We start from the raw sequence: 16,325 nt of genomic DNA, 5'->3' as shown, positions 1-16,325 counted from the left end.
CATAGCTGCACCCCTGACAGCTCTGACTTCACCCAAACAGCCTAGGAAGGTTAATTGGACTGGAGACTGTCAGAGGGCCTTTGATGGATTGAAAGAAAGTCTGTAGGGCACCTGTGTTGTGTGCGCCCGATTACAGCAAGCCCTTTATCATTCAAACTGACGCCTGCGACACCGGAATCGGAGCTGTCTTGTCCCAGTTAGATGACAAAGGAAGAGAACATCCGATCATATTCATCAGTAGACAACTTAAGGGTAGGGAAGTTAGGTGGGCTACTGTTGAAAAGGAATGTTTTAGTATAGTTTGGAGCCTTGGACGTTTCAGGTCCTACCTTACCAGGTCTACCTTCAAGGTCCAAACCAATCATAAGCCCCTGAAGTGGCTTATGCAGATGAAGGGTGAAAACCCGAAACTGCTCAGGTGGTCCATTAGCATGCAAGGGCTAGACTTCACCATTGAGCACAGACCAGGGAAGAGTCACGATAATGCAGATGGCCTTTCCAGAAGGTATGTTGACCGTCTGGATGAGGGTGTCTAGCTCGTGGGAGATTAGGCACCCTAACCTCAGTCTGGCGGGGCGACTGTGATGCTGGAAATGCATCGGAGGGACAGAGCCTCCGTATCCTTGTCGTTTACTGCTTTTTATCGTGTGTTCTGGTGTGTTTTCAGCGCAGGAGTTCATGTGGGACTCCTGGCGGTACAGCTCTCTCTTGGTTTGGTGAACAGACCCATGGGATACCCTTATGGCACCCTTGGGTAGGGGTGCAACCCTGTGCCCCTAGTGTAGGTTTCTGGGCACCTGTGTATGACCCACAGAGCAGGGTATGGGCTGGTGGCAGCTCTGTGCTGAATTGGCTGATGCCCTGAGCATCCTCCATTTTGGGATGCCCAGGCCCTGTCATTGGAATCAGTAGATTCCTGATGGAGACAAAATGGCCCCCATGGCCTCTTGCCTTCATTCGCCTGTTACCTTGATCTTCCTGAAGTCCCGGTGAGCCCTGACTCAGTCCCTTCCCCCTGACTGGCTGTTGGGTGGAAGTTCCATATATGGTAGTGTGGGGAAGTGCCGACCAGACTGGCTGGAGCCTTCTCAACGACCGTATGTTGTGGGACCTCAGTGAATGGAGTGTGTGACGAATACTCATTCTATGTTGTGGGTGTCTAGTATCTGGTGTTTGACACAATGACTGAGACAGCCCTACCCCAAACTGGTATGAATGCAGTGTGGAGTGTTGAATGGCTCGGTACTTGTCCCAATACACATAACTTGTTGTGAGTGTCTGGAGAGAAGTGAATGGCCTGAATGCACCGTGTGCCTGATTGGCTGCCTGCTTGCCTGAATGCCCTTAGTTGTGATTGGATGCTTGTGTATGACCCAGCGGAATGAATGGGAGATCAACAGTATATCTGGGGACCTCTCACTGCTAGGAATCGTGTTCAGAAGCTGAAGTCCACTACGACGAGTAACTGGAGTAACTGAAGCTTAACCTTGAAGCCCTGCTGGACGAGAAGAATTGCTGTTGCTCTCCTTCACAATCTGAAAGCTGCTGTGCCTCCAATGACTGACACAGAGAGGACCTGGTAAGGCGCCATCTTCCTGAGCTACGAGGGACCATCGTGCACTAGCTGATCTTTGCCTAAGCTCCCTGCTAGACAGACCTTCAACAGGCTGCCGACCCGATACGGGGACTGATGCGGAATCACAAAGAGGCGCCTGGACTGTTGTCTGCCACTGTCGACGACTGCCGTCGCCGACCGGAGCCGCTGTGCTCCCGTTTGCCTAAGAACTTCATTGATCCAAGGACGCTCTCGTCCGCATCGTCACCGTCTTATCCTGCTGGAGAAGGCATGACCGTCGACGCGCCGAGGAGCATCCACCGGTGGGTTTATCACCACCCAAAGACCACAGAAACACTGACCACTCAACGCACTTGCTGGGCCACAGTTCTTCAAACTCTTTGCGGTCGAGAACTATCAACACCGAGGTGCCCCGAACGCCTCTTCCTTGCAGGACGTTTACGCTTCCCAGTCAACGAGCGAACAACACAGCCACTTCACCGTCGTAGCTCGACCTGTTCTCCGTCGGACGTTCGACGACCCGTGACTCCTGCCTTAAAGGGAGGGCACTCAAGAAGGGCCGTCGATTCCCTGACGAGGAACGCTACAACACCAGGTACTTTGAGGTTGCAGAACTATTGGGAAGTCTAGTGTGAACAATATATGGACACTGGCTTGTGATACATCTTTGCTTTACAGGTTGCCCAGGTAGGGGGATCTCCACACAGAACTGCGTCTAGTGGTACGGGGCCAGCATTCTGCCAATTGTTCAACCATCTTGCTTTCCTTCCTCTCTCTACTGCTAGTTTCCTCTTTATTGATCTGTGTGACATCTTGACAGTATAGTTGATGCACTTTAATGAGATCTAATAATCGTTGTGGTACCACCTTAGAACTGTATATATTTACCATTGATGATTTTCGGAGCACACAGTGCGTTAACGTGATATTGTATATACCTTTGAATATTAATTTTATAAAGACTGTTTTAACCGATACAGTGTGCAGACATTTCTTTGGGTTCTAGGTCAAAGTTTCGAATGCAAAGGATCGAATGACCAAAGGGTCGAATCAAAAGGACCGAAAACCAAAGGGTTGAATTTTTTTTTTGGGGGTTGGGGGTCCTGCTCCAATCCCCCTTTTTTGTGGTAAAAACCACTTTTTTTTCCAAAACGGAAACCCAAAAAAAAAAAATATTCAAAAAAATTAAATTTGACCCTTTTGTTTTAGGTCAAATTGACTCTCACCTTTGGCATTCGATCCTTTTGAATTTGGTACTTTAACTGGACACCATTCCTTTGTGGGTGCTTGGGGACTACACTGTACTTAAGAACCAGTCTGCATCACCTCCTGAGAAGCTATGCCTTGATTGCTCGACCACACACCAATAATAGAGAGCAGAAGTACAGACACCCCCACCGGTGTCTTTACAATCGTCACATAAACAATCCTTGTATATGAATCCAGTACCGTGATTCCCGTGATTTCATGGCGGGGAAGAGGTCTATCCATCCATTAATTGCTTCACATTTCTTCTAGAAACATCCATGAAATTTGAGGCAAAACAATATGTCACCAATCCTCATGAGATCAACACGATGGAAACTGAAGCTGTACCAAATCAGTTGTTTATGTTTCATGTGCAACTTTTGCCTGTTTAAGTGAACTATGAAATGCACCTTCCTTCAGGTGGGGAAGGATACATGTATAAATTGTTCAGACTGATGAAAACACATTTGTGATCATGATCAAGTACAGATGTTCTCTCATCACCACATTTGTATTCACACTATTTCACAAAATGCACACATATAATAAATACAATGCATGGATTCCATCTGGGTCTAGATTTGGGGTACATTTTTAACCTTAAAAATTTGCTTTGGTAAACCTTTTCGATATGAATGGGATTTCCTCTTTGAAAAAGCAAATGCTTCTGAGCTTTGTCTTTATCACAAAGATTCTAAACCAAAGATTGCATAGAATTAAGTTTGCTCATCCACAATTAATTGTGTCATGCGTGATTACTTCTCTGTAACTATGAAGAATGCTAAAATGTATTGAGCAATAATATGCTGCTACCCATTGAAAACCTTTCATTTAATGATGTTATGAATATGTAAATAAGCAACCTGCTGTGACTTAATTTGATCTGCAAGAAGTAACAAAACGCCATAGGCACAAATTCTCAAAACCGTTTTGGCACACACGATGAGATGCACCCCAAAAGACTTGCTCTATTCTAAAAGATCATTTCAATTTGCACATCATAGATGCACGCAATCGAATTTCCTTTTTACCCCCGTTGCACGTTTGTGCAAATCAAGGCGTGTTTTTGTGGATTTTAAAGTGCATCCCGCATTAAAAAGTAGACAGCGTTTTGAAATGCACAGAAATAAAAGGGATTCCACTGAACCTGTTTGGAATATGGGCATGGGGTGCACATGTCATGGTAGCTTAATTCCCGACCTTAGCACGCTTTGTTTTTTTTTAAGTGGAACAGCAGCGCACGAACGACTCACTGCTGTTTCATTTGCAATTGCATACCTCAAAAAGGGCTAGAAATGTTTTGTTTCTTCTTATTTTTGTATTTCACAGTGACAGGTCCAATAAGAGCTTGTCCCTGTGAAATGCGATCCAAGCACCTACCTGGGTGTAAGAGACAGTCACTCATTAGTGTGGGAGTATGCAAGTGGGCTGGCCAGTGCTTCGTGTGTATTGTTTGTTGTCCATCCTCCCGAAATATGCAGTTCAGCATTGAGAATAAGGTGACATGCACATTTCTAAAAGTACACAAATAAAAGAAGCGCCTTCTTTGCACTCTGTGTATTTGGATTCGTTTATGAGAATGTACCTCTTAAGTCTCACAACAGTGCTCTTAAATTCGAACACATTTTAAAGTTTAGCTGCACTGCTGGGAGTTGGCAAAACACTCATTTAACACTGATTATTTGTTAATGACTTGTAACAGAACATACGCATCACATTATTGCATAGTTACTTGTTATATAATAACTTACTTAAAAAGATTCCATTCATGACTCATCCGCTCGATAGCCTCGGAAATCGTTTCCAGTGAAGGGCGCCTTGTCGGATTGGGTTCCCAACATGCTTTCATTGTTTCAGCATATGTTTTACTAACGTTGATCAGGTCCTCTGGGCATTCTCTTTTTTTTATTTCTTTCATAACCTGTTTGAATTAAGAAGAAGAAAACGCATGTGTGGGTGCTAATAGTAAAAAAAAAACCTCAAAAAAACTATGTTCCCACACAAATCATCTTAAAGAATGCCTGCCGCATGTTATCCATCTGATTTTTCCTTATTCCCAGGGGCGCTCTTCTGCCTGCCCCACTTTTGGAAGTTGGCTGACTGGGCTCTGCCAATTTTGCACAAGAGCTTGGGCTTCATTACGAGTATTGTTGTAACAGTAAAAGCATGTGGTATTTTAACCTATTTATTTATTTGTTTTTTTGTATTAGTTTATAACATACTTTTTACAATGTACATCTGTAAATCACCAATTTCCATGCTGTAGGCAAGCCAAAAGGAGCAGAAAAACAATGAAACATGCAAAACAACCAAAATGTCCATTGCTCCATTTAACATTTGCCCATAAAGCACACACTTCCCACTGTTAACACGGCCATAGTTCTCGCCGCTACCGGCAGTAGGATCTTTTTTCTCTAGCTTTTCCAACACTGCCTCCAGGAATTTTACCAAAGCAAATGTGATTTTTGGCTTTTGCCCTCCATATAACGTCTCCTACCACATCTCAGCGTCCAGCCCAACCTTTTCAAAGATTTTGTTATATAATTGTACGTCCTTAATTCTTTGGGCAGATTAGAGTTAAATGTTTCTTGGACTCCCTATTTGCCCCGCACAGGCGGCATTTTTCATCTATTTGTTTAATTCCATATCTCTTCAAGGTAGTTTTCGAATGGAGCACATTTAGCCTGAATCTCAGGAATAAGTCACGTTGTTTATCATTCGGGAACTTTTTCAAATAACCAAGGACATTTAATTGACCATATTTGTGTTTGGATAAACAATGGATTGAAGAGCTTGCTCTTTTTTCCTCCGTCAATCACCAATCATCAGCCAACAAAATCTTTTTGACACTTCGGGTTTCTACATAAGGTATTCATGGATACAACCACATCCTGCAGGATGGCTGAGCAAAGGTTTCTCCACTGGCTCAAAGCCCAATCTGTTGTGTCAGGTTCTTTCATCTTGATTATATAAAACTGATGCGGGCTGTGGTTTTTGTGATTGATTTTCTGAAGAGCTGCAATGCCTTCCATACAACTCTCACATATAGTGACAACAAACCTAGCACATATCTGACTATTGCCACAGGCGTGGCTTTTGCCAGATGAAGTATCCGCTTCCAAAAAAAGCCTTCTAAGTAATCCCACAACTCCCTGTTCAAGGCAAAACAGGTCTCTGCCCCATAGGTAAGAATTGGAGCGACCTTCAGATTGTAACATGCCACAACCGGTTGTAGCGAGAATCTGCTGAAACCTTTATTATCAACTTGTGTGGTCAAATATCGAACTTTCTTTTTTAGGCAGGCACTCCATGCTTGTTCTCCTTTTCATGGGTTTAGAATTAAACCCAGATACTATAACTCCTTTGAGGCGATCAGGCATTTACCATTTAGGATCCAACTTTCCTTCTTCACTTTTGTGCTATTAAAAGCCCCAAATATCATTATTCCAGACTTTGATGCATTTATCTTTAGGCGATTTTGTTTAACATACTCCATTTTGTTTTCTCTGAAGCTCAACCTCAGTCGGGTCCAATAGCGCTAAATCGTCGAGTAGCCGCCTCACGTAGGTTCTGTTTACCTTGGCCGAAAAATATGATGTATTCACCAAGCCCTGCTTCAGATCTTCAACAAAGAAATTAAATAGGATTGGTGCTAGTGGACATCCTTGTTTAAGGCCTTTCCTTGTGCTGATGTTTTTTGTCAAGGTTCCATTGGCATCAAGCTTAATTTGCATGCTAGTGTCTGTATAAAGTTCTTTGATAGCAGATAGGAGGTCCCTTGGACATCCTTTGGCTATAAACTTGTCCCACAGTAGGTCTCGATCGATGCTATCAAAACGCTGCTCGAGATCTATACAGGCCAAATAGATCTTTCCTTTAGACTTATTTACTTGTAGTTTTAATACATTTATCAAAAGTAGATTTAAACTACAGCTGACCTGTTTAACAAATCCCGCCTGTCTTTTATCGAAGTTCTCTGTCGCCAAAATCCATTCCTTGAGACGTCTCAGTAGGATCGTTGCAAAAATGTTCCCAACCACTTCCAATAGAGCGATTGGTCTGTAGTTCCTCTGTGTGGTCCGGTCTCCCTTTTTGAATAAGGGGACCACTATCGATTTTTTCCAGGATTTTGGAATTTTGCCTAATTCTGTAATTCTTTGGAATAGAATGTGGCAGAAGTTTGCCCATTGTTCAGGGGATGCCTTTAGGATATAGTTTGAAAGACTGTCCGGCCCTGGAGATCTCGACTGACTTCCTTTTTTTCATAAGGAACAAAATGTCATCCTTGTCTATTTCTATAATTCATTTCTGAGAAGGTAAGGCCCTTGATCATCTTGCGTCTTTAGCTTCAAATAGTAACTCAAAATGAGCCAGCCATACGTTTTCTGGGAAGAGATTTAATAGGTATGGTATCTTGAGCCCCTTTCATCCAGAAGCTGCCATAATGACCTGCTATTTGAATTGTTAAGCGCCATCATCATTACTTCTGTGTCCTTTCGGATGATCAGAGCCTTATGCTGTTTTGTCCAGTTACAATATTTTTGTTTCCTTTTTTGGAGCCTCATATTGGTTTCAGGCTGGATCTTTCACAGATTTTTCCAGAGGATTTCTTTCTGCGCCACTACCTCTTTAGCATAAACGTGGTGGGCTTTAAAAGACAGTTTCAGAGTTCCTTGGCATTTATATATAAACTTTATCAACACCCTCTCGTATTCCACATCATTACTATCGTAGTTTTGCCATGACACAAGATCCTAAGTCAAAACAGGAATGTCTTTAGGGCGTAGTAGGAGACGGTTTCTTCCTCCTTCCAACTCCACTGATTCTTTCCAGCAGGTTGATTTGGCTTGTCTCATTCCCATACGAGACATTACTATGAGGTCATGATCACTCTATTTTGTTGGATGTGCAGTTAATAGATTTACCTTATGCAGCAGATTATCAGAGAAAATAAATAATCTAAGATAGCAATCTTGGATAACATTTTCCAGGTCACTGTGGTCGGTATGTCTCCATAGGTGTTTCCGTTGATCATGTGGAAACCTCTCAGATCCATTTCTTCAATTCACTCTGTGTCTCTTGGGGCCATCAGATCTTAAGCCATGCATTTGGCTTTTCTCTGAGTTCAAGTCACCACATATTACCAACCAGATGTTCTTCTGCTCCACATACAGTTGGTCGATACAATCCGTAACTATCTCCACAAATGTTTTCCCTCCCTTCGCATCAGGGTTCCAATACAGATTGAAAAGTAGCAGCAAATCTAGATCTTTGGCTTTCGAGTCTTCCAAACTGCAAAGTACAATCTGTATATAAGCATTCAGGTTGATTGTTCGTTTTACCTTTATGTTGAGGGCGTTCTTTATCATTACCAGGAGGCCTGCTGAGGGTCTGCCCATTTGGGCCTTTTTTGCGTGGTTCAGAAAAACTTGATAACCATCATAGGTTCGCTCTTCCATCAGCCAGGCTTCCTGGATGCAAATAATGTCCAGTTTGACAAAAACTGGATCCAAGTCATTAAAGAGATGTTTGTGTCCTCGCATATTCCAAGATCCAAATGCCAGGGTTTTTACCCTACCGATCTTTTGGTTCTAGGCATAATGTTTAGCAGCTAGAGCTCCAGCCAGCCAGCTCCACAATTCCATTTTTTCTGGGGTACCGCAACTTCATTCCCTGGTGCAGTGATTTGGAATTTAGATGAACAATTTTATTCCTTCTCTTGAATGCATGGAGATGAAGGCTCCCTTCTGCAATTTAAAACCACCCTTTGTGTAAAATCATGTGCTGACTTCCAATTACGGGCCTCTGAATGGGGTGAAATATTTCTCTTAAGGTCCCTTGATCTTTCTATTGTAGATTGGCCACTCTTCACGTCAAATCCAAATATTTGTAAATCATCTTTTGCTTCAAGTAGGAGCGATGCAACCGATGCAGAGCCCATGAACCCACGATAGAGTGAAAGTGTTATTTCTCTTGGAAAACGGACAATTTTAACATCAGCTGAGTTTACCACTCTCAGTTTTGGAATATACTGTAAGAGTGTCCTGATGTTAGACATATTTAATATTAGGCCATCAGAGGCTCGAGCGACTATCACTTTCTCTCTTCGGGTCCTGTCCACCCTTTGCCTTTTAGGTGTTGCTGGATCGTCCTTTTAAAAACTATCTGACGGTCCTGATTTGACTTCAGGACAAGTTTTTCCGTTAAGAATCCTGGATTCTGAATACTATGATCCTTTTCCTGGTTGGCTCCCAGCCTCTGCCTTTTTTCCCTCCATCGTGAAAAACAGGGACGTGGCGCATTCCCCACCGGGCCCCAACGAAAGCCTTTCCGGGGGTCAAGGTTGCAGCCACTTCCTGGCAGTCTGCAGGGCCAGCCCACTACTCTTGACTTCCGGATCTTCATACAACGACAGGTCCATTAGGTCCACCTCCTCTGTATCTAGTTCTAAGTTTGAGGTTACTGAAATTATGGATTCACAGTCCGACTGAGGAAGTGGAATAAAGCATTTTTGTGCCACGAAAGCTGTTTTAGCTCTCCCCTGTGCCAAACTTGAAGGTGCGTTTACTTTCAGTTTTCTTAAATTTCTCAGGAGGCTTCGAGAGCCACAAGCTTTAGGATGAGTAAGATTCTTCAGATTTTTTGTTTTCTTCATTTGGACGACTAATTTGTCTCTCTTTTTAGAGATTCCTCTTCGTTTAACGTGCTCGAAAATAGTGAAGGGGTTTTTCTTTGCCTTTGGTCTCTCAATTTCTTTCACTGTCTCCAATAAGTTTATCTCACGGGGGATAACACCACCCACTGAATTTGGCTTGTCGGAGTCTCGCTTTTTATTATTCTCCAGTTGCAGCACTCGGTCTGGAGGCTGCTTTGGCGGTGAGCCCAAGTTAACAAACGAATTGGATACCATCATAATTTGACCCACTGGAGGTTGGCGTCATGGAGGGACCATGGGGGTCAGTGTCTTTAATCGCCTCTTCTCCTTCCTCACAGTGTTGGACTTTGAACCTCTTGTGTTCCTCCTGATTTTTATAGCAAGAAGCATTTTCTCTCACCCCCCTCCAAAAAAATTCATTTATCAGTTTTGACATCCTGTAGGAGTTCAATCAAAGATTTTTGGATGACCCCCATCCATCTCCTTTTCTCTTTCCCTTTTCTCCTTTACTGAATCTATGAATGATTCCATGTGTATTAGCTTTTAGTTCATCAGGGCTATCAGCATTGTTTGATCCCTGTAATTCTCCTGGAGGTTCTCATATCATTTTAAATAAGGTGTCAAAGCAATTGTTACGGCAGAGAGAATGGTTTCCTGCATATTAATTGTTGCCCATGGTGGTTGAGCAGATTGGCTCTTGATTAAGTGATCCAATTCTTTAGCCTGTATAAATGTGGTCTTCATCTTACCATTAGAGGGGCCTTTGACTTCCAGCTCCCAGTCTGATTCTTCGGTTCTCGCAGAGTCTGACAAGGAAAAGGCAATGGGCTGCTTGCAAGAGGCAAACACCTCAGTCACCAATGCAGGACCCGTACACCTGAAATTCGTTAGGTCCTCAATCAAGGTGGCATCATCAGCCTTTCCCATAGACAACTCATTCTTAGGTTTTTTGCTGTCATAGGAACAATCTTTTCAGTCATCTGAAGTCATTGAATGATTTAATTTCACCTTTTTGGTACCAAGAACTTTACAGAGATGTAGAGCCAGTTGTGCCAAGCCTTTTGTTAAACGTGCTGTCTCTTGAGTACCATTGGCTGCCTTGGTGGACTGAATACGGCTCCTTCTTAGTTCTACTACTTGGCCCAAGTGACCCTCCCAATCCATACTCTCAGTCACGGGTGCCGGCAATCAGCCTCACTGCTCTCGAGCAGATTTCCTTTGAGATTTTTGTTGGGTCGATTGTGGGGATAAGGGCACTCCCTTTCCTTATATAGGGGAGTAGCCACTAGCAATCAAGAGTCTCCATCTTTTCCGGGTGGTCCATGCCGTTCTTTGCTATTGCCCATTCCTGAGGTTCCGATGTTGCAGCAACTATTGGGGTTACATCTTTCGAAGCCACCCGTCACTGAAAACATCAACCGGTTGAACCGAATTGGTGGGCCCCGCCCCCACCAACTAATATGATTTTTAAAGCACCTTTTGTGGTGGTTGTCGGAGGTTAATAACCTTGGATCTCAAACTAAGCTGGCTCAGGTGGGGCTGGTGTGCCCGGACTGACCAGAATTCCACTACTGAGTAAAAGTTCGTCTGAGGGTTCCTCCCAAGGAAACGCTGATGGAGTGATTCCATCATGTGTCGTAGATGTCAAGGGAGCCACTTCCTCTGTTTGTGGAATTATTTTGCAAACGATAATTCCACCGCAGGTGAGGGGGCAGGTCTCCTGAAGTGCTATTTAATTTGCCCACATCTGATACCGAATGGGACCTTGTTTTGAAAAGGGGGCCACCTTGAATTCAGCTAGATCTTTTTTCGTCTGTATACACCCAGTCTAAATGGCCACACCCTTGGGGGCCCCTGCATTCTGTTCTGGTATGTTTTCCCTTTCGCCCCCCCTCTGCTCAGTTAGTATGTCGGGGGTTGTAATTACGCCCTCACCCCCATCGTTGCCGTCAGACATCTCCATGAGTTTGCTGGACTGTGGAAACGGCGGCAAGGTTCCATCGCCCACTAAAGCCGTTTCCTCCATTACAATGAGGGGATACGAACAGCCCGCTTTCATCTCTACTACTTTGAGAGTGGAAGTCTGTTGTTGTGTGTGGGTGGGCTTGTCACAATTATCGGCCACGTCGGCTATGCATTTGCCCCCTAGCGGCATCGGAGGCAGAGCCGTGCTCTTATCGTTTCTCGGCTCACTCTCACTTACCTCCTGTATATCAGCTCCTAACATTAACTCGGCAGGCTGGAGGCGTTCCGGGCACATCTTTGCAGTGTTATTTTTAAAGGCAATGGATTTAATAAAAATAGATGTTGCCGCCGGGCTCATTTCAATTGCGGGACAGAGATCAGACACAGGGATCTTACGATTAAGATGTACCTGTCTTCGGGGCCGTTGCATATTTCTTGGGTCCGGCTCCATATCCGTGAAGTAAGGACTTCCTGTGTAGGAAGAAGTTTGCCACACTCAGCAGGCGCTCCAGCAGGATGGACTTTTCTTGTGTGTTACTAAAGTGGACACTGTCGCAGCTTATGATGCTGTCTGCAGACAACTTAGGAGTACTTTGTGGCTGCTTTGCGGGCCTGCAGGGTCTTATGGGAAATATGGGGAGTGTAGCTCTTCCGCTCTACACGGCGTCCCCTGCCTGCATTAAAGGAATAGCGCGATGATACAAATCCCTGCTGTTTTTCAAAAGTAATTTTCAAAGTTTCTCCACCAGAGTCAGCGTGTCCTCCTGCAGACTGCAGACCACTTAGGACCACTAATTATGAATTTGGATTGCATTGGATATTTCCTGTAGGGTACATGGCAAGTATTTATTTATTGAGCATTTGTATAGCGCCTATACAGCAAAGGTTTTCCAGGTGCCACAAGACAAAAGAGGGGAGGGGAACAGAGGAGAAAAAACAACAATAACGGTCCTATTAGGCCTTGTGACATTCGGATTGTACAAGTGCAGTATAAAGTGCAGGGGGGAAGCAGATATTGGGGTGAAGGGATGGGATAGGGAGAGGGTGGGAAGGGAGAAGTGATGGAGTGAGGGGCCGAGGGCTAGGAAAAAGCTAATGGGTGCCCAGGAGGACAAGTGCCAGGGGGGAAAACCCATTGGGTAGGGTCAAGTGCGAGGTCAGGGGTGGACCGTTCTCCGAAGGCTAGTCACGGAAGGGTGCCCAAGGGCAAGTGCTGGAGGAGGAGTGCGGGGAAGGCTGGTCAAAGAAGGGCCTGACCCCAGTAAGACTCATAAGGGAACATAGCTAACCAGTCACAGAGGCAGAAGGGGAAAGTGAAGGAGGGGGGAAGGATGGTCTTTAGAAGCCTCTGGAACTGAAGAAGATCTGGCTCAAGTCCAAGAGGGACAGGGAGGTGGTTGTAAAGGGAGGCTCCTGCTGAGGAGATAGATCTACCCCCCACTCTGCTTGGAGAAATGTCTGATCTGCAGAGAGTTGGAGCTAAAGGACTGAATGACTCTAGCAGGGAGCTATTTAAGGAGAGAGAGTTGAATGTAGCAAGATCCCAGGCCCCAGAAAGCCTTGCGGATGGTGCAAAGTGTCTTGAATCTGATCATTACAACCACCGGGAGGCAGTGGAGAGATTTTAGGGCTGGAGAGATATAGTCCCTGGGCTTGAGGCCAAGAAAAACTATTGCAGTCCGATTCTGCACTAGTTGAAGAAGGAAAAGTAAGGAGATAGGTAGACTGACGAAGAGGCTGTTACAGTAATCAAACCGTGAGAGAACCAGCGCTTTAGAGACATTGAGTTTCTGGGACAAGGTGAGGAAGGGGAGAATGCCTCTAAGGAGGTGAAGCTGATGGTGGGCCTTCTTGGCAAGGTCAGCGATATGAGGAGAGAATGAGAGAGAGGAGTCGAAGATGACACTCATATTTTTAGCCTCACACAAGGGTGGAGTGAAGGGGCCCATGGAGTGCAGCCAGAGTGTAGGAGGGAAGGAGGGGATAGGAGTCCCAATGAGAAGAATCTCAGTCTTACAGGCATTAAGGCAGAGATCATTAGCAGCATAGAACAGACTATCTTAGTAACCTCATCAGGTGCTATGGATGAGAAGGAGGATATTAGGGGGAAGGAAGAGGGGGGTGAGGGGAGGCCTGCATACAGGCAGGGTAAGGAGGCGAGAAGATGAGAGAGAGGGCAGGATGTCCTGATTTTTGGTTGTGAAATGGGAGGTCAACGCCATGCAGAAGGTCTGAGAAGGAAGAGGACAGGTGGAGACTGCGGTAGGATTGGTAAGTTCCTTACTGATTTTGAAAAGTTCAGCCGTGATGTTTGAGGTCCCAAAGATGCGGGATTTGATATAGGCCAATTTCTTGGAGCAGATGGAGTTGTTATTGCCTTTGGAGCAGGCAGCAAGCCAGTTTGTCAGGGGATGTGCTAGAAGCCAACCACTTCTGTTCTGCAGCTTTGCGCTTGCGTTTCAGTGAGGCTAGATTGGAATCATACCAGCTATTGCACTTGGCAGCTGGCTTCATGCGGATTCTCATGGCAGGTGCAAGGATGTCAAGAATGTTGAAGATGGAGAGGTGAAGGTTAGTAAGAGCTGAGCTAGTGTGAGAGTGAATAGTAGGTATGGGTGGAGTGAAGGAGGTGGCAAAAGTAGCTACTGACACTCGCTTCATCGGTCGAATGACACAGAAGGAAACTGGCAATGTGTAAAGAGGCTTAGCTGGCGAGCCCGGGAGCTCAAGTGGGAGGAGAGGAGAGTGTGGTCAGTCCAGGAGAGAGGAGCAGTGAGAGGGTTGGAGATGGAGATATCAGCTGAGATCAGCACATCCAAGGTGTGTCTGGCTGAGTGCGTCACACCTAAGGGAAGAATGGTGAGGGAGAAAGAGTCGCAAGGTTTCATGGGAGAGTAGAGTGGCCACATCAGGAAAATCCAGATGACTATTTAAGTCTCTGAGGAGGAGAAGCTTAAAGGTAGAGGTTAGAAGAGAGGAGGCAAAGTTAGCCCACTCCAAAAGGAAGGGGAGTTCGGCCCAGGAGTCCTGTAGAGGGTAGCGAGGGTAGCGAGGGTGAGAGAGAGAGGGAAGGAGAGTGTCTTGTCTGCAAAGCTTGCAGACAAGACACTCAAAGGAGAAGTAGGTTTTAGTGGGTATGATAGTAGCAGAGACCGATTCAGGGAAGACAAGGGCCACCTTCCCTCCTGCTCCTGACCGTTTAGACCTGGGCTTGGAGAGGATCTTGTAACTCTCAGGAAGAAGTGTGTCAAAAGTAGTGACAAAGCTGGCATTGAACCATGTCTCGTGAGCACGAGGACGTCAAGGTTCAAGTATTCAAGGAGGTGACAGATGTCAGAGGAGTGTTTAACAGCAGAGCCAGAATTGAGGGTAGCTATGTGAAGCTGGTTGCCACCTTTAACGGTCTTCCTAGGCCGGGTACAGGGGCGAGGTACAACCATCAGTAGGGGCGAAGAGGTCAGAGCAGTGGCAGCCGGAGGAATGGCAGGAGAAGGGTGGAAGTTGATGAGAGACGGGAGATGCCCGTCAAGAAGGAGGAGGTTGGGCTGAGGGCTCTGGGCCATGATAGTGCCATTCTGGTAGACATTAATGATGCACCCAGATGATAGGAAGTTTTCTAAAAGAACTTCCCATCTGGTTCCACCATTAATGGGAGAGGAGGAAAAAGGATAGCGACCATGTGGGGAACCCATAGGTCAGGAGAGGGGACAGTTAAGAGAATGTCAGTGATAGTCTGCCTAGAGGAAGCATTGGCGTAGGTGTCAGAGATGGGCAATCCTGGGTTGGAGACCAGGATTGCTTTCTTAAATGTTTTTCTTCCAGACTTCGAGAGAGGGGTAGGAAAGGTGATAGAGTAGCAATTAGAATAGATAGGAGGGATAGAGAGCACCATAGCTACAGGGGGGGAAAGGTGAAGAGTAGATGATGGAACTGCACACTGCATGAGGAACTCCCCAGGTGGCCTAGCAGCAAGTCCAGTGAAGAGGAGTCACATACAAACAAGTGAAGCAGTAAAAACAAGGATACTGAGGAATAGGGCCTAGGTTGAGAAAGGAGACGTTGAGCAGGACCAGCTCACAAATGTGGGGGTGTGGCTGCCAATAAAGAGAGCATCCAGAAATGATCATCAAGATAAGGCAAAAAAAACATCTAAATTGAAAGGCAGAATTTTACAGATGGAACTTGATTGATTGTTACACTAGGCAGATAAACCAAACATTTTGAACAGCCCGAGGAGTTTGGGTAAAGGGATCAGATTTCAGGATGCAGCATTTGAGTAGAGATAGCAGATTTAAAGCACATCTAGAATCGAGGTTCAGGAAAGACAGACAGAATGCAGCAACATACAGTCAAAATGCAGATTTAAAATGAAATCTAGATTTGAAATTCAAGCCATACAGTAAAAATGCAGCATTTAAATAGGGCATCCTAAAACAACCCAACATTCAGAGAATGCAGGACATCATCATTTGGAATTCAGAAAAAGGTGAAAAAAGAGGCCTCAAAGTTAAATATGGTAGTGGTCGGGGAAAGCGACACACAGAGGAAACGTACTTCGGAGCAGGCCAGTAAGCAACTGAGTGAAGGCAGACCCACAAAATTAGTAGAAAGTCAGGTAGTTGCTTGTCAGTGAGAAAAAGTCGGTGGTGTCGTGCAGGGAGGAACTGGAACCGTGTGATCACCTCAGGTTTGTGCAGACTGCTGACATGCTATGAATCTGTCAGCTAGGTTGCAGGCGAGGAAGAAGGCAGCTGTTGCATCCGCCCTGCGTCCCGCTACGCGGTGACGCAGGGCGTTCCAAAAAAACCCCCGTCCCCGAGCACAGGAGGCAGTTCCAGGGCCGACCTACATTCTGTGTGCGTGTGTTTCTTCCAGCTCCTG

At 45.3% G+C, this 16,325-nt stretch overlaps 1 protein-coding gene across 7 annotated transcripts in view; it reads right to left on the bottom strand.

Annotated features, from left to right (window-relative positions):
* The window catches only part of LOC138472418 (uncharacterized), a 1,989,442-nt gene that overhangs the window by 167,399 nt on the left and 1,805,718 nt on the right, over nt 1–16,325 (bottom strand). For all 7 annotated transcript variants that reach the window (XM_069610563.1, XM_069610565.1, XM_069610562.1 and 4 more), the window contains one exon: nt 4,576–4,745. In XM_069610563.1, the coding sequence (XP_069466664.1) occupies nt 4,576–4,745 (170 nt within the window). The remainder of the gene's footprint in view (nt 1–4,575; nt 4,746–16,325) is intronic.

The sequence above is a fragment of the Ambystoma mexicanum genome, chromosome 8, assembly GCF_040938575.1.
Source record: "Ambystoma mexicanum isolate Mex_15411 chromosome 8, UKY_AmexF1_1, whole genome shotgun sequence".
Lineage (NCBI taxonomy): Eukaryota > Metazoa > Chordata > Amphibia > Caudata > Ambystomatidae > Ambystoma > Ambystoma mexicanum.
Note: the sequence above shows the minus strand (reverse complement) of the source record. Positions and strands in the feature narration are given on the sequence as shown.